The sequence below is a fragment of the Malaclemys terrapin genome, chromosome 5 (genome assembly GCF_027887155.1).
Source record: "Malaclemys terrapin pileata isolate rMalTer1 chromosome 5, rMalTer1.hap1, whole genome shotgun sequence".
In the NCBI taxonomy this organism is placed as follows: domain Eukaryota; kingdom Metazoa; phylum Chordata; order Testudines; family Emydidae; genus Malaclemys; species Malaclemys terrapin.
Window position 1 is genome coordinate 45626165 of NC_071509.1, and position 22815 is coordinate 45648979.

General features: G+C 42.5%; 1 protein-coding gene across 10 annotated transcripts in view; it reads right to left on the reverse strand.

Annotated features, from left to right (window-relative positions):
* APBB2 (amyloid beta precursor protein binding family B member 2) overlaps nucleotides 1-22815 on the reverse strand; it is a 329064-nt gene that overhangs the window by 173513 nt on the left and 132736 nt on the right. For 5 of the 10 annotated variants that reach the window (XM_054029779.1, XM_054029782.1, XM_054029780.1 and 2 more), the window contains 2 exons: nucleotides 21931-21999; nucleotides 4405-5217 (listed from right to left, as the gene is read on the reverse strand). The exons of 1 other annotated variant lie outside the window; for it this stretch is intronic. In XM_054029779.1, coding sequence (XP_053885754.1) covers nucleotides 4405-5217; nucleotides 21931-21949 — 832 coding nt within the window. In that variant the 5' untranslated portion in view covers nucleotides 21950-21999. The remainder of the gene's footprint in view (nucleotides 1-4404; nucleotides 5218-21930; nucleotides 22000-22815) is intronic. 4 more of the 10 variants (XM_054029785.1, XM_054029778.1, XM_054029784.1 and 1 more) reach the window with 1 other exon arrangement.

A 22815-nucleotide genomic window follows, 5' to 3' on the forward strand; every position in this document is an offset into this window, starting at 1 on the left:
GCTCCTCACTGATGGGCAGAAGCCCCTACCCCACCACCCCGCTGCAAGGCAGAAGTCCCGAGCTCCCCACACCCCACAGTCTGGTAGGTGGAGAGTGGGGGAGGCGATCTTCACAGGCCACACTTAAAAGCAGCTCTCGAGCCACAGTTTGGCCACCCCTCGTCTACACAACATTAAACAGCCCCATGAGCCCGAGTCAACTGGCATGGGGCAGCTGTGGGTTTTTAATTGCAGTGTAGACATACCCTTATTTTCTCCTTTTATTGTATTTAGCACCTTGTGTAACAATACTGATAGATCAAGTTCATGTAGAACAAGAACATGCATTCATTAATCTTTGTATACAATATGTAAAAGTTTGTATCAACAAATTACAATTATCATTACAGTGTTGCATGTGGGTTAGAAGTCTTAAACAGTATTTATTATAAAAAGTTAGGAGATGGTTCACTAACTAAATCAGCAGAGTTATTCTACTTCCCAACACCCAAGAACATCATATTGGTCTGAATGTAAAACCCTTCCTTGCCACAAGTTCAGGATATGCAAGAATATTGTAGCTTTCAAACCTAGATTCTCCCGTTTCCATTTCTGCAACCAATGACATGCCCATCTTGTTCAAACTGATATCAAATTTTATTAACGGTTTATTAAGAAATATTTTCCATGAGATTCAGAGTGGGGGAAATAATAGAAATAAAATGACTCAGAGGAAAATAACAAAATGCTCCTTTAGCACCATGGCAATATCTATCTGAATTATATATTAACACTGAACTCCTATTTTAAGGTATTGAGTACTCTTTGAAACTTTTACTAATGGGATCTATAGAATTTTAACAATAGGAAGAATTTTTCCTTCTCACAGCACGTAAAACTACATCCAAGAAGTTCTTGGTGTTTTCAGCCTAAATCACTTCTAAGAGAAAAATAAGGTACAGCTAAATGCACACAAACACATGCCATCAGTCAGCCTGACACATTTTAAAGTCTGAAGAGTCCATTGTTTTGAAAATTTCCTATCTCTCTAAAGCTATTGAGAATAAAGAATTTATTTCACAATGTTGCACTGCAGCAGTTTTAAAAGAAGAAAAAAAAAACAAGGAATACTAGCTTTATGTATGACCAAATATTAATTTTCAAAAAGGCTCTCATTGCCTAAGGTGCAGAGATACCATACAAAATCATACAACCTATGCTGGTTCACTAATTTTACAGCATTTAGAAATTACTTATTCCTCAACCCACCCAAAAATCAACTATTAATCCCTTACAAATTGCTTCTATCTGGATTAGATTCAATTTAACTCCAAACCCAACTAAAAATCAATGGAAAGACTCAATGAGGCTCTGGATCAGCCCTTTAAAATAAAATTTCACCCATTGCAGGGACCATTGATCTCTGTGTTTCTGAAGCACCCGTCTCTGCAACATCTAGTAGCTGCCAGTTGGTAGGCCAGATATAAATGAAATCATCCTGATGTACGGTAAGTGTTTGTGGATTAAAGACCCCAATATCTTCTCTGTCTACCAGGAAATGATCAGATAAAGGCACAGGTGGTTAAGATGAAAACCACCCAAAACTGTTCTTCACTCCTTTATCAAAAAGGCAAGTTCAGATCATTCATTGCATTTATCAGCCAGTACAGATAGTTCACTCCTTATTTTACAATCTTAGCAGCTAGATAAATGGACTTGATCATGGGCCACAGACTCCTGTGGATGCCCAATGGTCCAAATAACTGAAGACATGTGTGAATGGAGTCACTGCTGAGAACTACTTTCAAAAAATTTGCTCTATATTAAGTATGTCTAAAAATACTTCCGTGAATCATGATTTTTGCTGTTTTTACTAGTGGAGGATTCCCCTCCCCTCCTCAAATTGGAGCTGCAGATATTCAATGCCTTTAAAAAAATCAGGCTCTAACTGTTTAACAAAGTACCAGTCATGACATCCATGAACCACTGCGAACAAAAATACCACATTTGGCTTCTTGATCTCTTTCAGTCACATCAACAAACTATCCACTCTAGAAGAGGGAAGGCATCTCAACAATAAGCTTTTTGACAAGCCAGAGGCAAATTAAAAATGGTAAATTAGCACAACTCTTGGGTGTTTTAGTGCTCTGGGAGCTTTAAAATGGGCATTAATGGTTAAAATCCTTAAATTTGCAAATAAATAAATACAAAAACAAACAAACAAACAAAAAAACTTAGCTTCTTAGGAAAAAACATTTTAAGAACCAAGAAATTGCCATACTGGATCAGACCAGTGTTCCATTTAGTACAGTGCTCCGTCTCCAACACTGACCAGTACTAAACGCTTCAGAGGATGGGGAAAGAAACCCTCATGTTACGTGAAGTGACTGTTTTCTGCAATTTTTCTCAATAGTTTCTCTCAACTTTCTAAATATTATTTTCCTGCAGTTCAAGTATAAAGGAATAAAAAAGTTCAGGAGTGAAATTCTGGTCCCACTGACTTCAGTGAGGTCATGATTTCACCACAGAAACCCCAGCAGTCTGTCATAGAAATCCCACTTCACTGCACAATGAAAGCTCATTCTGGGGGAAGAAATGGATTGGGGAGCCTACAGTTACTATTTTCAGAACTCGGCCTTACTTCAGCTTACATTGTCCCCATTTAACAACATTAGCTCTTAAATGATGACTGCTTACATTTCACTGAGAAAGGAGATCATTTACTACTGCTTTTTTGTGGGGGAGATGGACAATTGTTTTTTTGGTTTAGAGGGGTCGTCACAATACAAAAACTATTTTTAAATGAAAGCTTACATTTCACAATAAAGAAAAAAATCCAAAAATTGCTCAAAGACCCTAAAGGTTATGGAATAAAAGAGCTTCTTTGTACCCACAATTCTCCAGGGCCTCATCTGTAGAGACTGTCAATTGTGCAACGAGCTAGTGGACACAATATTAAACAGTTTAATCAAACATATACTGTAGATGCCACTAACATTTTCTTCAACTGGTTTCTTGCTTCAGACAACAATGACGCAGACTATACATGATGTACACTAAGAGAATATCAAATCAGAAATGAGATCTTATTACACTGACCACGTCTAGTCTAACAAAGAGAAATCTCTTTAACCCTAGATACTACAGCAATACAATAATAATAATTATTAATAATGGAGAAAGATCAAATCCAACTAAATTAGTATACACCTGGTATTAAGGGTTTGTCCAGAGTTTTTGTTCATTTGTTTTATATTTTTAATTCTTACAGTTACAGAGCCAAATATACCACTGGGTTAACTAGGCACAACTCTAATGAAATCACAGGAGTGGCATGCCCTTATTCCAGCTGTGAATTTGGCCAAAAATGTACTGCTGAACAATTTTGATACAAAACTACTGCACTCCTGTAGCGAAACACACTTGTAATACATACATAGCTATGACAATTTCTTTGGCCTGAGATCACCTTTAGAGAGAACAGCATTTGCCTTTCCACAAACTAATATCCTTTTATACAAATCCAAATATAAAAAGGTGACAAAGTCCATTAACTTGAATGAATTATTTGCAATTTTAAAAATAATATAGAAGAGCTGTAAATTACAACAGTGCTACCGCAGTAGTCACCATTACTGTTCAAATAATTAATGGACCCAGGCTTTCAAAATGTGAAACATACTGATTTCAACTTCTGAATTAGCATACAGAACAGTAGAATATAGCATAAAATGCATTATTTAAATGTCAGGTTTTTTTAAAAGGATATCCTCAAATTGCATTTTTTTCTAATAGATTTGAATTTCTTTAAAAAATCAACTTTCCTCCCTGTAAAACTTAAAAGATTGAAAGCAGTATCTCTTACCCTGTAGATTTTGTATTCAGACACCATGTACCAGAATTACCATTAATGCATTAGATACACCTTCTGTTTGTTTTAAATTAAGCATTTCTCAGCAACAAAGGGCTAGGTGTTTAAAAGAAATGAATGATTATCATCTGGAACTGATTAAGTACTTTGAATTTTAAAAAATTAAGGTCAAATTTAGGATCCATTATCACTGGAACCTCATCTGTGGTACCTGACACTGCCCCTTTTATAGAAGGGTGTCACTTTTCTTAACTTTATGAGGAGCTATGTACTAATCTTACCGTTCGGTTTAGCTATGATTTACTTTATTCATATATTTCAGGGCTAGAAGGGACCATAATGATCATCTAATCTTACCTCGGGACTCATAACTCTCTCAAAACAAGCTACTGCTTGGTAAAAAGCATTAAGTGGCATCCTGCTATTTGTAATGTCCCTTTCTTCTCCCACATTGTCTCACTTATCCCCAGCTGTCTACACAATGAGACTCAAGAGAAACAACAAACACATTTTTAAAGAACTGAGTTGAGGGAAACGTTTCTTCACTTTTGTACCTGTTTCATCAGGTGAACTTGGAGAAGCACTGTCCTGCGATAAAGTCGTCCAGCTGGAGTCTTCATCACTTGGAGCCAGATTTTGAATCCGATGTAATGCACAATCTGTTTTGGCTCCGGTTTTAGGATGGTCCTTCTTAGTCTCAGGACTTGATGACACGGTGGCTACTTGGCCATCTTCTGGACTGGACAGCTTGTTTTGTTTCTGAGGCAACACATCCCCATTGACAATCATGGTAGAAGCCTGGCTGTTACTTTGTGCCGCTTTCTCCTCCATCACTACATGGCTGTTCCCAAAATTCTGTTCTAGTTCTCTGGCTGATGTTTCCAGATCTGCATAGTAATTTAGGAAGCTCTTGGTCCTCCTAGGTTGAGAGGAGAATATTTCACAGCCTGCAGAATCCTGAGGGGTAGGCTCTTTACCTTCTAACTTCTCAGAAGTTATGTTTATGCCTGCAGTCGTAGCGAGATTTTTATTGGGATCCTGTTGCCCCTGTTCTGCTGCTTTTCTAAGCTGATTTTCTCCATTCTTCACCAGCTTTATATTGGCAGAGTTGTTCCCCAGAAGGGGCTGTGCTGCTGGATCCGATAGGCCCATGGCTGTCTGAATGTTAGTTAATGCATATTTTTTCCTGCATTTCGGGGGAGTGCTGTTCCTTGTTTCTGTATGCTTTATTTCCGCATTCAATAGTTCATTATGGGAGGAGCGTAGATTAAGAGTATTTGGGGGAGTGGCAGGATTATTGCGATTCACAACGTCTGTTGTGCTATTGCTTGCCATAAACACAGCCAACGCGTCCACACTGGAGTCAACTAGAAAAGAAAAAGAAATATTCATGAGATACATTAATTGTATACTCCTTGTATCAGAGCTTTTGGAAATGGGATGCAACACTTTATATAACGTGTAAAGAAGAGTTTCTACAAACTAAGCAGGAGGGAGAACAGACACCGCAACAGAAAAGATCAGTTTATCAAACATGGAGGTCCAAAGGCAAAAAGGGTGGAGATGACATTGGGGAATGTTAAATTGTTAAGAAAAATATACAAGGTTTTTGACCCCAAATTTTATTTGACATTTTTGAGCTACTATGTTCCAACTACGTACATTTTGGGGAGAGAGAGAAGTACTTTGCATCTGCTTTGCAGCCCTGAAGTTCATCATCCCTCTCTCTCTCTCACTAAAACTTAAAAATTTCACCACCTCATCAGCCAAAGAGTAGGGCAAGAATTTCTTTAGGACTCATCAGCAGTCCCTGAAGAGTGAATGGCCCTACAGACCAAAGCAAGACACTACTCCCTTTCCACCCTGGGTAGCAATGAAACATAGTTATTGCTTATTTTAGGGTTGACTGGCAAAGCCCGATATTGCCTCTTAACAGCTTCAAGAAACGTACCACAGCTGTTTGCAAATTTTTTTGTACAGCTGTTTGCTAATTTTTTAGCAATTCTCTAGTGTTTTTATGCATGCATGCTATGTTGTTTTGTTAGCTTTAGTGTTTTTATAATACTGTATATATTTAGCAACAATTTTTTCACATCCACACAAAAAACACAATTCGGCAAATTTATCCCTGATGCAATTCTACTGATTCCAAAGAAGTTACTCCAGGGATGAATGTGGCCCACTATTTTTATAGTGCACCACATCTTTGGCTATTGATAAGCTGTACTTCCTAAGGGAGACTGCATATATTCCATAACTGGACTACAACATTCTTTTACTTTTCTTAGTGGTTTGCAACTTGTGGGCAAACTCTCTGACCTCAGCTTCTCTGAGACATTGCTCAAGCTTTCAGAGAACTAGGCTTGGGTAGGGAGAGCATTTTCAGACTGTGATGAAATGATCAAGTAAAGGATTTTTTATTTAAAAAAAAAAAATAGTAGTCTTTGTTTCCTCTGCTGCCTATTGTCACTGCTTTGGTAAAGTATGGCTCCCATTAATCATAATAAATACTCCCTGAATGCTTCCTGTTACTCACTCTTTTGAGAGATGCAAACGAACTAGAGGCCAATTAGTAATCACTCCCTCTGACAGAGTATGAAGCACCGTCTCTGTTGTTCCTAGTTCTCAGACAGGTCTGATTTGCGATATGCCTGTTGCACAATAAAATGAGGGCTTGGCTGTAGATATATCCATGGATAAAAAAAAACTATAGTATAGGCCAGCCACTGGGAGAGCATTCTAGTTAAGATATATTGCACCTTTGAGTATTCAATATGTGAAAGAAGAGACTACTGTAAAATGTGGATTTACAAAAAATTAAGTACTTGTGGGCTTTTTCTTTATATACAAAATAAGGAGCACTATATGAAAGGTTTACTTAAATTCAGGTACACTTGTTAACCTTACTGTTTAACTCATTTTCAAAATTACATATTTCATTTCATTTAAACCTTAGAAAACAGAATAACGTATCCTTTACTCTCTCTTTTCCTCTGTGTCACAGACGTACAGTAACTTCCAGTCCTAAGGGGTGGTTTACAAAAGGGTTTAAACACACGATTTTTCATGATCTGATTACTGTGATTTCCTCAAATTCTGGTCTGTTAGCCTTCTAACTTTAGTTTTAGTTAATTAATTAATAATACATGTATATTTTTATATATTCCAATTGTAACCATAGGAGGTTTCAAAAATATCACAAAGTTTCTGAAATTTGTGTGTTTCCCCGAGGTAGTTAAATACTTTTAAAGAGTTGCCATCTCACATCTTATCCATCAGATTGATCCTTCAAGATGCAAAGTAATGTCATGACTCATCTGGTTGAGGTCTCAACATAAAGTTATGCACAAGGGCCCTCTGTTATAAAAGCATGTATATAGATTTTTTTTGTCTTAGAACATGAAGTAACTTGAATTTATTGATTTGCTTTTTTAATTTTTTGTGGTTTGACTGAAACCTGAAGGCAATCTAGAAGTTAAACACTTATAGACTTTAAGGTCAGAATGGATCATCATGATTATCTAGTTCAGGGGTAGGCAACCTATGGCACGTGTGCCGAAGGCGGCACGCGAGCTGATTTTTAGTGGTACTCACACTGCCCGGGTCCTGGCCACCGGTCCGGGGGGGCTCTGCATTTTAATTTAATTTTAAATGAAGCTTCTTGAACATTTTAAAAACTTTATTTACTTTACATACAACAATAGTTCAGTTATATATTATAGACTTATAGAAAGAGACATTCTAAAAACGTTAAAATGTATTACTGGCACGTGAAACCTTAACTCAGAGTGAATAAATGAAGACTTGGCACACCACTTCTGAAAGGTTGCCGACCCCTGATCTAGTCTGACCTCCTGCACATTGCAGGCCACAAAACCTCACCCACCCACTTCTGACTTATAACCTATAATAGATCCATAACCTCTGCTGAGTTACTTAAGTCCTTATATCATGATTCAAAGACTTCAAGTTACAGAGAATCCACCATTTACACTAGCTTACACCCTGGCCCCATGCTGCCGAGGAAGGTGAAAAACCCCAGAGTCTTTGCCCACTTAACCTGGGGGGAAATTCCTTCTTGACCCCTAATATGACAATCAGTTAGATCCTGAGCATATGGCAAGACCCACCAGCCAGATACCTGGGAAAGAATTCTCTGTAGTAACTCAGAGTCCTCCCCATCTAGTGTCCCATCACTGTCTGCTGGGTATATTTGCTGCTAGCAGCTGCCGATCAGTTACATGCCATTATAGGCAGTCTCATCATATCATCTCCTCCATAAACTTATCAAGCTCAGTCTTGAAGCCAGTTAGGTTTTTTGCCCCCATTGCTACCCTTAGAAGGCTATTCCAGAACTTCACTCCTCTGATGGTTAGAAACCTTCGTCTCATTTCAAAACTAAACTTGTTGATGAGCAGATTATATCCATTTGTTCTTGTGTCCACAGTGGCACTTAACTTAAATAACTCCTCTCCCTCCTTGGTATTTATTCCTCTGATGTATTTATAGATAGCAACCATATCTCCCCTCAGCCTTCTTTCCGTTAGGCTAAACAAGCCAAGCCTTTTGAGTCTCGTATGTAGGTTTTCCATTCCTCTGATCATCCTAGTTGCCCTTCTCTGTACCTGTTCCAGTTTGAATTCATCTTTCTTAAACAAGGGAGACCAGACATGCACATAGTATTCCAGATGAGGTCTCACCAGTGCCTTGTATAATGGTACTACCGCTTCCCTGTCTCTACTGAAAATACCTCGCCTGATGCCACCTATGACTGCACTAGCCTTTTTCACGGCCGCATCACATTGGTGGCTCATTGTCATCCTGTGATCAACCAACACAGTCAATGTAAAACTTTTAAGGAAAGGATAATTGTGACCCCTGCCAGTTTATGCCTGGTAGAGTGTCCATAATTGTATGCTATTTATGGAGGCCAGTTTTTGAAATCAGAAAATCATAGTACATTTCAGTAAAATAAAATGTAAAAAAAAAAAAAAATCTGAATATGACAATTTGAAATAAGATTACAATCTATATACAGTTAATTAATAATTAATTCTTATTGTTACAAGCAGGCAGCCCTGTTGTGAAGATTCCAGTGTCCACTGCAATGTTTTTCTAACTACTTTTTGTTTGGAACAGAATTCTTAAGAAAAATACATCTTCCTAGAAAAAGTTCAAACACATTCTTCCACATGATTTATTCAGTCTCCAGTGGATTACATTTCAAATGACAAAATCAACACATGGAGACATAAGTACAAAACAATATGATTATTAGTCTACTCAGCAAAGTAAAGATCTATCATGAATACTGACTCATTCCTAGAAAGTGAATCATGGGCTCAGGTTTTAAATGGCTCAACATGAAGTTATTGTACCTCACTGTTGTTTATACATTAATTCAAATGTGCAACTCCTAACCTTCATAGCCTAAGTTGTGCACATATTTAGATAAGGGAGAGGGGTAAGAACAGTATGTCCTCTCATGAAGTAGATTTCTGGTTATCTTCCATTGATCCTGCTCTCATACTCATCTATGCTCTCATTTACAAAGTGCTGTTCCTACGCTACCAGTCAGATCCTGCGGGCCTATGATTTGTGTTCCATTCCTTGTTCTACCTGAAACTGAAGTATTAAGCAGAGCTAGGAGCAGCATCAGTTAAAGAAACAAATGAGTTGGGAATTAGTATTAATGGGTGTGGGGAGGACTGGACACGGGTACATGGCAGAGAGAGGAGAACCAGAATGGAAATGAAGAGAGGAAAGGGGGAGGAGGAGTCAAATGGTAAGATAGGACAGGAAGAAATCAGGGAGGAAAGGAGTTGGAACCAAATCAGTAGGTGACAAAACAAGAGGATAGAAAAAGGTGAAGTAAAGAAGAGAAATAACAGGAGGCAACAAGAGAAAAGGGAATATAGATGGAGAAAATCCATCCTGACATGAAGAGCACTTCCTATCTATCAAGGATGGAAGACACTGCCTGAGAAAGAATTACTGCACGTACTGGAAAATATATGAGTACTAAGGAGTGAGAACAGAAACAGAACATAAAGATAAAGAGTGAGAAGGAAAAGATAACACCCTACTTCAGGCACTAAGATGCTTTCATTCAGAATATCAGTTTGTCCAGAGGAAGCATATCCCAATTTGCAATTCAAAACTCCAGGGAATCAGATTTCTTTTGGCACCTCTTCTTCATTCACCTCCTTTAATCCTGAGTCAGGTGCAACCATTTTCACTTGGTTACCTCTCACAGTTAAGAGTGTTCCTACCAATTCCCAAGGAGGTCCAAAGTAGTTCCCACCCATATTTCCCCCTCAATATTACCACTTTGATTTGGGAGTGTTTTCCACTCACTTCCCTCAGATGTATAAGTAATGTCACGAGAGGCAAAGCAGGGGAGGAGCTGGCCCCAAGTCTGTACTTCACATTTCCCAGTACACCATACAGCACTGCCTCTACATCAGGGGCCACATCTGGGTATGGAAATTGTATGGCGGGCCATGAATGCTCACGAAATTCGGGGTTGGGGTGCGGGAGGGGGTGAGTGCTCTGACTGGGGGTGTGGGCTCTGGGGTGGGGCCAGAAATGAGGAGTTCAGGGTGTAGGAGGGGGCTCCGGGCTCAGGGCAGGGGGTTGGAGTGTGGGGGCTCTGGCTGGGGGTGCAGGCTCTAGGATGGGACTGGAGATGAGGGGTTGGGGTGCAGGAGAGTGCTCCATGCTGGGACCGAGGGGTTCGGAGGGCGGGTGGGGGATCAGGGATGGGGCGGGGTCTTGGGGTGCGGGATGGGGTCAGGGGTGCAGGCTCTGGGTGGTACTTACCTCAAGCAGCTCCCAGAAGCAGCGGCATGTCCCCCTCCGGCTCCCTGGTTACCCCTACGCATAGAAGCTGGAGGGGGAACACGCCACTCCTTCTGGGAGCTGCATGGCAAGCCCCAAACCCCGGATCCTGCTCCCCAGAGGGAGCTTGAGCACTGGATTAAAACATCTGAAGGGCCGGATCTGGCCCCAGGGCCATAGTTTGCTCATCCCTGCTTTACATGAACACATTTCACCTTTCTGCCTGCCAACCTCATAAACATGTAGTTCCACTTCTGGGACTAGAGCCACTTGCAGTCTACATTTCTCTCTCTTTCTCCCCTAGGGGTTTTATTCCCTTACTCTATTTTATTGCCATAAAAATAATATCCCAGTGTTTGCATAAAGGAGAGGAACAGCCTCCACCCACAGTGATATGGGTGTTGTTTTTTGAATGGGACCCTGAGGTATCAGGATGTAAAATGAATGTACAATTTTTCTGTCAGAAAAGTGAACAACAACATGACTAGTGCTCCTAGGCATTACGGTAATACAAATAATAAATATTAATCATAATACACAGCCTCTGGCTGCTCCAAGAATCTGGTTTCAGAGTTACAGAAGTATTTCAATATGGTAAAACTGATTCCATTGCTGTTGCAGAAGCCAATAATTACATGGACCCTCCAGACAACAACATCTTTGTAACTACAAGCAAAGATGCCTTGGCATTATGGCACATTTACTCTCTAATGCACCTAGAGTAGGCACGTTACAATAGGACACACAGCAGCTCATTAAAAATAAAAAGGAAACATGAAGGACTTAAAATAATGAAGAAAAAATAAATGTGTTTAATATTCATGATTAAACTTAATTGAAATCATGAGACTTAAAGAAAAGAAAATATTAAACCATAGTTTTCCGTGAATTAACCTGAACCCTGTACTTTCAGAAAGACCATAAAGCAGCACTGCTCTTTAGCATACATAGCATAAAAGAGCTCCAAGTGGATAGGCCAGGATTCGTGGGAGACAACTATTCTACTGGACCTGCCAATCTATAAGGTTCAGATCTTTCTGCTAGCATTCAGCCTGTGAGTGGAAGGGAAAGAAACCTCTAGAGAGAGACAGAATTTACCCCTTGCGCAGGATCCTGTTGTTGGCCATTTTTAAATACTTCACTGGAACAAAGAAAGCAATGAAGCAGTAGAGGTGAAAAGGAGAACAAAGATAATACACATAAATGAGAATAAATTATAAGGCATACTCAAAATAATTATTTGCAAGCAATATTGGTTCCTGTCAATGTCAGTCCCAATTTCATCATTCATACAGTATGGGCTAACTTCATCATTGTGGGCCTCAGGGCCGGCTCCAGGCACCAGTTTACAAAGTAGGTGCTTGGGGCAGCCACTTCGGAGAGGGGCGGCACATCCAGCTGTTCGGCGGCAATTCGGCGGACGGTCCCTCACTCCCGCTCGGAGTGAAGGACCTCCCGCTGAATTGCCGCCGCAGATCGCGATTGCAGGTTTTGGGGTTTTGTTTGTTTGTTTGTTTGGCTGCTTGGGGCGGCCAAAACCCTGGAGCCGGCCCTGGTGGGCCTGATCCAGCTCCCATTACCGTCAGTGGAAAGACTTCCTTTGACATCATTGGGGCCGTGTGAAAGCCGCTAGAAACTTAGCCCTCTGCAATTGTCTTAGCATTCTGAAAGCCCCCTGGAAAGCCTGATTGGAAAAAGGCAAATATAGTGCCCACATTTAAAAAAGGAAAGAAGGAGAACCAGGGGAACTACAGACTGGTCAGCCTCACTTCAGTACCCGGCAAAATCATGGAGCAGGTCCTCAAGGAACCCATTTTGAAGCACTTGGAGGAGAGGAAGGTGATCAGGAACAGTCAACATGGATTCACCAAAGGCAAGTCATGCCTGACTAACCTGATTAGCTTCTACGATGAGATAACTAGCTCTGTGGATATGGGGAAAGCGGTAGATGTGATATATCTTGACTTTAGCAAAGCTTTTGATACGGTCTCTCACAGTATTCTTGCCAGCAAGATAAAAAAGTATGGATTGGATGAATGGACTATAAGGTGGATAAAAAGCTGGCTAGATAGATTGTCAGGCTCAACAGATAGTGATCAACAGCTCGATGTCTAGTTGGCAGCCGGTATCAAGCGGAGTGCCCCCGGGGTCGGTCTTAGGGCCGGTTTTGTTCAACATTTTTATTAATGATTTGGATGATGGGATGAATTGCACCCTCAGCAAGTTCGCAGATGACACTAAGCTGGAAGGAGAGGTAGATACGCTGGAGGGTAGGGATAGGGTCCAGAGTGACCTAGAAAAATTGGAGGATTGGGCCAAAAGAAATCTGATGAGGTTCAACAAGGACAAGTGCAGAGTCCTGTACTTAGGATGGAAGAATCCCATGCACCGCTACAGGCTGGGGACCGACTGGCTAAGCAGTAATTCTACAGAAAAGGACCTGGCGATTACAGTGGACGAGAAGCTGGATACAAGCCAGCAATGTGCCCTCGTTGCCAAGGCAGCCAACGGCACATTGGGCTGTATTAGTAGGAACATTGCCAGCAGATTGAGGGACGTGATCATTCCCCTCCATTCGGCACTGATGAGGCCACACCTGTGGTATTGTGTCCAGCTTCGGTCCCCTCACTACAGAAGGGATGTGGACAAATTGGAGAGTCCAGCAGAGGGCAACAAAAATGATCAGGGGGCTGGGGCATATGACTTACGAGGAGAGGCTGAGGGAACTGGGGTTATTTAGTCTGCAGAAGAGAAGAGTGAGTGGGGATTTGATAGCAGCCTTCAACTACCTGAAGGGGGGTTCCAAAGAGGATGGAGCTAGGCTGTTCTCAGTGGTGGCAGATGACAGAAAAAGAAGCAATGTTCTCAAGTTGCAGTGGAGGAGGTCTAGGATGGATATTAGGAAACACTATTTCACTAGGAGGGTGGTGAAGCACTTGGAATCTCCATCCTTAGAGGTTTTTAAGGCCCGGCTTGACAAAGCCCTGGCTGGGATGATTTAGTTGGTGTTGGTTCTGCTTTGAGCACGGGATTGGACTAGATGACCTCCTGAGGTCTCTTCCAACCCTAATATTCTATGATTCTATGAACGCATGGCGGATGTTTTTTAATCAGACACTATAGTGATTAATTTAACCCTCTTGAGCTTTGATCCTTAACTCAGTCCTATGCTGCCCTATTAAGGACCCAATCCTCCACCACTGAAATGGGTAAGAGTTTTGCCATTGACTTCAATGGGGGCTGGTTCAGGTATCTGAATGTTCCACAAACATTAGTTTATTTACCTTCATAACATCCCTGTGAGAATATATGATATTATTTGCCCTATTTTATAAATGGGCAACTGGGGCACAGAGACATTAATGTCAACAGTGTTGCCCAATCTGAAATGCCCATGACCTGATTTTTCAGAGAATTTCGCATTTTATATCACTTTTTTGTTCAGAGAAGAGCTCTCACTGACTTCCGATTCAACTGAGATTACTTAGCTCTGGTGAAAATCAGACCTCAGGATCTCAAGCTGGGCACCCAGAAAATGAGGAACACACAGCTAGTAGCCATCTGTGACAAGTCTGGTTGAAGTGACGTGCCCAGCATCACATAGGAGCTCTGTGGTAGAGGCGGGGATAGAATCCAGTTCTCCAGGGTAGCATACAACTTCCTTAACCATGAGAGCATCCTCTCTCTTCTTGCAATCCCCTGCCTCATTCACTATAACCTCCCCCCCGCCCCCCCCAGGTTCTGCAACAAATGAGGCAAGGGATCTACAGACAAGCGGTTCCACTCTCTTCTAGACTGGATCTCTGGACTGCAGTCCCCTGTTCCTCAACCAGGTTAACAACACAGGTCCAACTCAGTATTGGCACCAGTAAGCGTTTCCCTTAGTGAGCCAGTAACAGCACACATTTGTAGTGACACAGAACAAGCATGTTCAAAACCAAGCATTATTTAGTCTTTTCTCAAAGGCACAAAGCATGTAGAGCAAACCATGAAAACAATAAACAGCCTACATGCCCGGGTATTACTTACACCTTTGTAAGTTTCCCTCAGCCTCATTAACTTCATCTCTGGCAGAAAGAAGCACATTGCCCCGGTCATAACATCTGCCTCTGTCTGTGTCATCCCCTGCCAGCCTTTCACTGATACAACCTCAGTGGTCTCTCCTAGTTCACCCATACCCTCTTCCAGGTTCTTTGAGGTTTTAAATATCCTTTGATCCCAGGCTTAGCCTTGGGAAGAGTAGCCATTCTAGCCTGGATGGAGCCATACAAAATAGTTTCTTCCCCACTGACGACCCAGCCATTGTTAGCTTAGATGTTTTGAAGGTGGACACCTGAGGATGTCTTGCCTTTGCCATTGTTCCATTTCCTGTGGGTCTCCTGGCTCCACATCTCTCTCCCTCTCCCCCAAACCCTGCCACAGCTTCCCAGCCTCCCCACTCTAGCTCCTCATCCAAGTTTCCCACCTTAGTCCCAGGTCCTAGCCTCCCACCCTAATCCCATCCCCTGCCCAAGGCCCAGACGTCCCTCCTCATGAAGCCTCTAAGTACAACTTCTCATCCCTCAGCATTTCAGTCAAGTGGTTTCACATTGCTACCATGCTGCCAGGGCACCCGCAGGGAATCACTAAGAGCACAGGAGATAGTCTCCCTCTTACCAGTTCCTGTCACCTGGTTGCAGAGACAGCAATTGCAGGGAAAGTCCTTCTCTGCCCTTGAAGCTCTGGGCTAAAGCATGCTCAGTGCAGACAGAATCTTCAGATAATATAGCTGCCGAACTCTAATATGTCTCTACTAAGCATGTGCAAACTTAGATTTTTTGAGAGGATGAAAACTTGGCAAAATTTGAGCAGATTTTCACAGGGATGGGCAAAGACTCATCTTGAAACCAGAGTGAACCCCCTGCTAAATTTCAAGTCCCTGCCCCAAAGCATGGAGGAAATACAGTTTCTAAACTAAATGCAAAATTTTTTAAAACATGGGCAAAACAAAATATTTTCCCCTAATCCTCTTCTGGGAAATGGTGTAACCATTTTTGCTGAAATAAATAAATATATAAATAGGGAGAGTGTCAGCCTGAGATAGGCAACCAACATGGAAAATTTTGGCCCAAATGGTTAAAATTGGCAATATTAGAAGTGAAAATAGTGTCTTATAATGGGAAGCACTGAGCAACCTTAACTACAGGCATCATATACACCTCTACCCCAATATAACGCTGTCCTCGGAAGCCAAAAAATCTTACCGCGTTATAGGTGAAACTGCGTTATATCAAACTTGCTTTGATCTGCCAGAGGGCGCAGCCCCTCTCCCCCCCCCCCCCCCCCCCCGGGAGCACTGCTTTACAAATTATATATATATATCCGAATTCGTGTTATATCGGGTCGCGTTATATCGGGGTAGAGGTGTACCTGCGCAACCTACAATCATTCACCAGGGATGATGGCTGGTATATAGCTTCAAATAAAGTAATTTTGGGTACTGAAACAGAATACTATATACACAGGTGTTCATCTAGATTCCTTAATAACTCCTGTTTATTTTTTTTATTTTTTTAATTAATCCTTGTTCTCACCTACATCCATTGTATCTAATACAGACCTGTCGTATCTCACCAGAAAAACATAAAAACTGACATACTGGGTCAAACCAATGGCCAGCACGAGAGTTTCAGAGGGAGTGTAACAGAACAACGCAGTTGGAGTGATCCAACCATGACTTCCCCTCCGAGATTCTGGCAATCACAGAGGTCTAGGGTCTCTCCAAGTATGGGGTTGTGTCCCTGACCATCTTGGCTAAAAGCCATTGGTGTACCTATCCTCCATGAATTTACCTCATTCTTTTATGAGCTGAGTTATAGTTTTGCTATCACAACATTTCATGGCAATGAATCCTACAGATTAACTGCACGTTGTGTGAAAAAGTACTTCTGTTTGTATTAATCCTAATTTCATCAGGTGACCCCTAGCTTTTGTATTGTGGGAAAGGATAAATAACACTTCTCTATTCACTTTCTCCACCCCATTCATGATTTTATAGACTTCATAATCTCTCTCCTTAGTCCTCTGTTTTCTATGCATATGTCTACACTACAAAATTAGATAGATTAAATAGAAGTCGATTTTTTAGAAATCGATTTGATACAGTCGATTGTGTCCCCGCCCACTAAGCGCATTAAATCGGCGGAGTGCGTCCACAGTACCGAGGCTAGCGTCGACTTTCAGAGCGTTGCACTGTGGTAGCTATCCCACAGTTCCCGCAGTCTCCACTGCCCATTGGAATTCTGGGTTGAGCTTCCAATGCCTGATGGGGCAAAAACATTGTCGCAGGAGGTTCTGGGTACATGTCGTCAGGCCCCCCTCCCTCAGTGCAATGGCTGAGAATCGTTTTGCGCCTTTTTCCGCGCAGACGCCATACCACGGCAAGCATGGACCCCGCTCAGATCGCCGCGGCACTTATGAGCACTGTAAACACCATGCGCATTATCCTGCAGTGTATGCAGCACCAGAACCTGCAAAAGCAGGCGAGGAGGCAACGGCAGCATAGTGAGGAGAGTGATGAGGACATGGACACAGACTTCTCTGAAATCACGGGCCCTGGCAATTTGGACATCATGGTGGTAATGGGGCAGGTTCATGCCGTAGAACACCGATTCTGGGCCTGGGAAACAAGCACAGACTGGTGGGACCACATAGTGTTGCAGGTCTCGGATGATTCCCAGTGGCTGCGAAACTTTCGCATGCGTAAGGGCACTTTCATGGAACTTTATGACTTGCTTTCCTCTGCCCTGAAGCGCAAGAATACCAAGATGAGAGAAGCCCTCAAAGTTCACAAGCGAGTGGCGATAGCCCTCTGGAAGCTTGCAACTCCAGACAGCTACCGGTCAGTCGGGAAACAATTTGGAGTGGGCAAATCTACTGTGGGGGCTGCTATGATCCAAGTAGCCAACGCGATCACTGAGCTGCTGCTATCAAGGGTAGTGACTCTGGGAAATGTGCAGGTCATAGTGGATGGCTTTTCTGCAATGGGATTCCCTAACTGTGGTGGGGTGATAGACGAAACGCATATCCCTATCTTGGGACCGGAGCACCAAGGCAGCCAGTACAAAAACCAAAAGGGGTACTTTTCAATGGTGCTGCAAGCACTGGTGGATCACAAGGGGCGTTTCACCAACATCAACGTGGGATGGCCGGGAAAGGTACCTGACACTCGCACCGTTAGGAACTCTGGTCTGTGTGAACGGCTGCAGCAAAGGACTTACTTTCCAGACCAGAAAATAACCGTTGGGGATGTTGAAATGCCTATAGTTATCTTTGGGGACCCAGCCTACCCCTTAATGCCATGGCTTACGAAGCCATACACAGACACCCTGGACAGTAGTCAGGAGCTGTTCAACTATAGGCTGAGCAAGTGCAGAATGGTGGTAAAATGTGCCTTTGGACATTTAAAAGCACGCTGGCGCAGTTTACTGATTCGGTTAGACCTCAGTTAAACCAATGTTCCCATTGTTATTACCGTGTGCTCCACAATATCTGTGAGAGTAAGGGGGAGACATTTATGGCAGGGTGGGAGGTCGAGGCAAATTGCCTGGCGGCTGATTACGTGCAGCCAGACACCAAGGCGGTTAGAAGAGAACAGCAGGACACGGTGCACATCAGAGAAGCTTTGAAAACCAGTTTCATGACTGGCCAGGCTACGGTGTGAAAGTTCTGTTGGTTTATCCTTGATGAAAACCCGCCCCCTTGATTCACTCTGCTTCCCTGTAAGCCAACCGCCCTCCCCTCCCCCCTTTGATCTCCAACTGCAGAGGCAATAAAGTCATTGTTGTTTCAAATTCATGGATTCTTTATTACTTCATCACACAAATGGGGGGAAATCTGCCAAGGTAGCCCAGGAGGGGTGGGGGAGGAGGGAAGCACCGGGTGGGGTGGTGGAGGAGGGGAGGAGGGGAGGAGGGAAGGACAAGGCCATACTGCACTTCAAAACTTCTTGAATGCCAGCCTTTTGTTGCTTGGGCAGTCCTTTGGGGTGGAGTGGTTAGGTGCCCAGAGGCCCACCCACCGCGTTCTGGGTGAGGAGACTGTGGAACTTGGGGAGGAGGGCGGTTCGTTACACAGGTGCTGTGGTGGCGGTCTGTGCTCCTGCTGCCTTTCCTGCACCCCAACAATACGCCGGAGACTATCAGTTTGATCTTCTAGTAGCCTCAGCATTGCATCCTGCTTCCTCTCATCATTCTGATGCCACCTATCAGCTCGATCCCGCCACATGTCCTCGCGTTCATTTAGTGCTTTCCTGCACTCTGACAGTGTCTGCCTCCAGGCATTCTGCTGAGCTCTTTCCGTGTGGGAGGACTGCATGAGCTCAGAGAACATTTCATCACGAGTGCGTTTTTTTCGCCTTCTAATCTTCGCTAGCCTCTTGGATGTAGATGATACGGGGAGCATTGAAACATTTGCAGCTGTGGGAGAGTAGTATTTAAAAAAAAACACATTTTAGAGAACCATGGGTAGACTCTTTCACGGTGAACCAAGCTGTTAAGATTACATGGTTTCAAACAGCAGTGCCCTCATTGCCCATACCAAGCACCCGCTGGGTTGGCCATTTAAAATGGGTTGGCCATTTAAAAGGAGGGGCTGCGGTTTTCGGGTTAACGTGCAGCACAAACCCAATTAACACCCCCCCACACACCCCCTATTCTCTGAGATGATCGCTTTACCCCTCCCCCCACCGCATGGCGCACAGCAGGGATGATTTCTGTTCAGCCACAGGCAAACAGCCCAGCAGGAACAGCCACCCCTGAACGTCCCCTTAATAAAATTCCTCTGTTTCAACCAGGTGACCATGAATGATATCACTCTCCTGAGGATAACACAGAGAGATAAAGAACGGATGTTGCTTGAATGCCAGCAAACACCGGGACCATATGCTGCCATCCTTTATTATGCAATGATTCCAGACTATGTGCTACTGGCCTGGCATGGTAAAGTGTCCTGCCATGGAGGATCGAATAAGGCTGCCCTCCCCAGAAACCTTTTGCAAAGGCTTTGGGAGTACATCCAGGAGAGCTTCATTGAGATGTCCCTGGAGGATTTACGCTCCATCCCCATACATGTTAACAGACTTTTCAAGTAGGTGTACTGGCCACGAATGCATCCCAAGTCTTCAGGGCAAATTAATCATTAAACACGCTTGCTTTTAAACCATGTACAATATTTACAAAGGTACACTCACCAGAGGTCCCTTCGCCATCTTCAAGGTCTGTGAGCCCGCCTTGGGTGGGTTGGGAGGGTACTGGGTCCAGGTTGATAAACAGTTCCTGGCTGTTGGGGAAACCATTTTCTCTGCTTGCATGCTATGCGCTATCTTCCTCGTCCCCAAAATCCGCATTCCTGTTGCGTGAGAATCCATTGACGGACTCCACGCATAGGAGTGGGGTAGTTGTAGGGGCACTCCCTAGAATGGCATGCAGCTCGTCATAGAAGCAGCATGTCTGGGGCTCTGACCCGGAGCGGCCGTTTGCCTCTCTTGTTCTTTGGTAGGCTTGCCTGAACTGCTTAAGTTTCACACGGCACTGCTGTGGGTCCCTGTTATAGCCTTTGTCACTCATGCCCTTGGAGATTTTTTCAAATATTCCGGCATTTCGTCTTTTGGAATGGAGTTCTGATAGCACAGATTCGTCTCCCCAAACAGCGATCAGATCCAGTACCTCCTGTTCGGTCCATGCTGGAACTCTTTTGCGATTCTGGGACTGCATAGTCACCTGTGCTGATGAGCTCTGCATGAGTAGCTCACCACACTGGCCAAACAGGAAATGAAATTCAAAAGCTCGCGGGGCTTTTTCTGTCTACCTGGCCAGTGCATCGGAGTTGAGAGTGCTGTCCAGAGCGGTCACAATGGAGCACTCTGGGATAGCTCCCGGAGGCCAATACTGTTGAATTGCGTCCATACTACCCCAAATTCGACCCAGCAAGGTAGATTTCGGCTCTAATCCCCTCGTCGGGGAGGAGTACCGAAATCGATTTTAAGAGCCCTTTAAGTCGACAAAAATGGCTTTCGTTGTGTGGACGGGTGCAAGGTTAAATCAATCTAACGCTGCTAAATTCTACCTAAACTCGTAGTATAGACCAGGGCTAAGATGAACAGCCCTAATCTTTTTAGTCTCTCCTCATATGGAAGTCATTCCATAACCTTGATCACCTTTGTTGCCTGTTTCTGAACTTTTTCCAGTTCCACTATAATCTTTTTGAGGTGGGGCAACCAGACCTGGACACAGTATTCAAGGTGTGGGTGTGTACAATGGATTTATATAGAGGCATTATGACTTGTCTCATTTTCTATTCCTTTCCTAATAGTTCCTATTATTCTGTTAGCATTTTTGACCACTGCTGCTTATTGTACTGAAGTTTTCAGAGAACTGTCCATGGTGACTCCAAGATCTCTTTCTTGAGTGGTAACAGCTAATATAGATCCCCCCATTATATATGTGTGTGTAATTGGGATTATTTTTTCCAATGTGCAGTATTTTGCACTTATCAATGTTGAATTTCATCTGCCATGTTGGTGCCCAGTCACTCCATTTTGTGACATCTGCAGTCAGCTTTGACCTTAACTATCTTCAATAATTTTATATCATCTGTAAACCTTGCTTCTTCATTGTTCACTCCTTTTCCTAGATCATTAATGAATATGTTGAACAACATAGATCCAAGTACAGATCCTTGGGGACCCCACTGTTCACCTCTCTCAATTGTGAAAATGGATTATTTATTCCTACGCTTTGTTTCCTATCTTTTAACCAGATACTGATCCATGTTTGGGGCAGGACTATTTCACATTTGTACAGTGTCAGACACAATGAGGTCATGATCCTGGGTGGGGCACTACTGTGATACAAATAACAATATTATCCAAATGGCCCGTATTGATATTTTTCAAAAGCCACGTCACAAACCTTATAAAGTGCAAGGCTTTTTTTGGCTACAAACACAAGAACATTAGTATTCAAACACAACATAAATGTTTTTAATAGAACTTATTTGTTTGTGACTGTTCTTTATTCAGCTTTTAAAAACCTTTCCTAAAGCAAGAATTTACTTAAGAAAGGATCAGTTTAAGAAAAAAAGAAAGGAAAGTGTTTGCTTGTTCTACTCATGAATGCAAAATTAAAACAAATATGGGCCTGGTAAGAAGAGAAAGATTTTAAAAGATTCTGCTTATGGAAATATGTGAAAGGGCATCTGACCTGGAAGTACTTCTGACATGGATCACAGGGCTTCAGCAATGGATCAGGAAAAGGATTATAATTTGAAATCTGAAAAGAGGGATCATTTAAGAAATTAAAAACAAAGAAAAACACAAAAGAAAAACACAGTATAAAAATTCCTAAAGAGCTGTTAAGCATAACAAATAAAATGTCGCAACATAATGCTGCTCAGTTTTCATAACTGTTGAAAGCTGTAGAGGGACAGGCTATTTTGTAAAACTAATTAGAACAAATACTTAAAAAAACCGCTACTAACAGCGTGTTTTTTATTCCCAGTGCATACTTTAGTAAGGAAGAAAACAAAACATCAATGAGATTTCCCATTTTTAGAGCAACATACTGGAGTAAACATTTTGTCATGTTACAAAATACAGGTTTGATCCTGCAGCCCTCACTCAAGTGACACTTACCCAGGAGAGCAGTCACACAGACTTTGACAGGACTAATATGCATGAGTGAGAAATACTCACTTGAGTAAGAATTAGCAGAATAGGACCCAGCCTTTGACACTGGACAGTAGGGAATGGCTTGAACAGGTCCAACACTAGAGAACAATCAAGCAGGCCAAGAATTTTTTTCTGGATGGCACTTCCTTGGTGGTGAGTTTTTCTCTAATACAGTGTTTTGTTGTAATAGTTTGGGCGTGGGCGGAGTTAAAATAATTTTTGAATGGGGTAGATAAGTACACGGGAAACCTATGCATCTACAGGAACCTGTGATTAGGGTTGCAGGTATGCAGTATCTGAGGTTGCAAGTTCTAAACTTGGATAGAGACCAAAAAAAAAAAAAACACATTTTCATAAAGCAGATTTTGTTTTCTTCAGAGATATCTAGTAAATATAATATAATATGACAAACTTATCA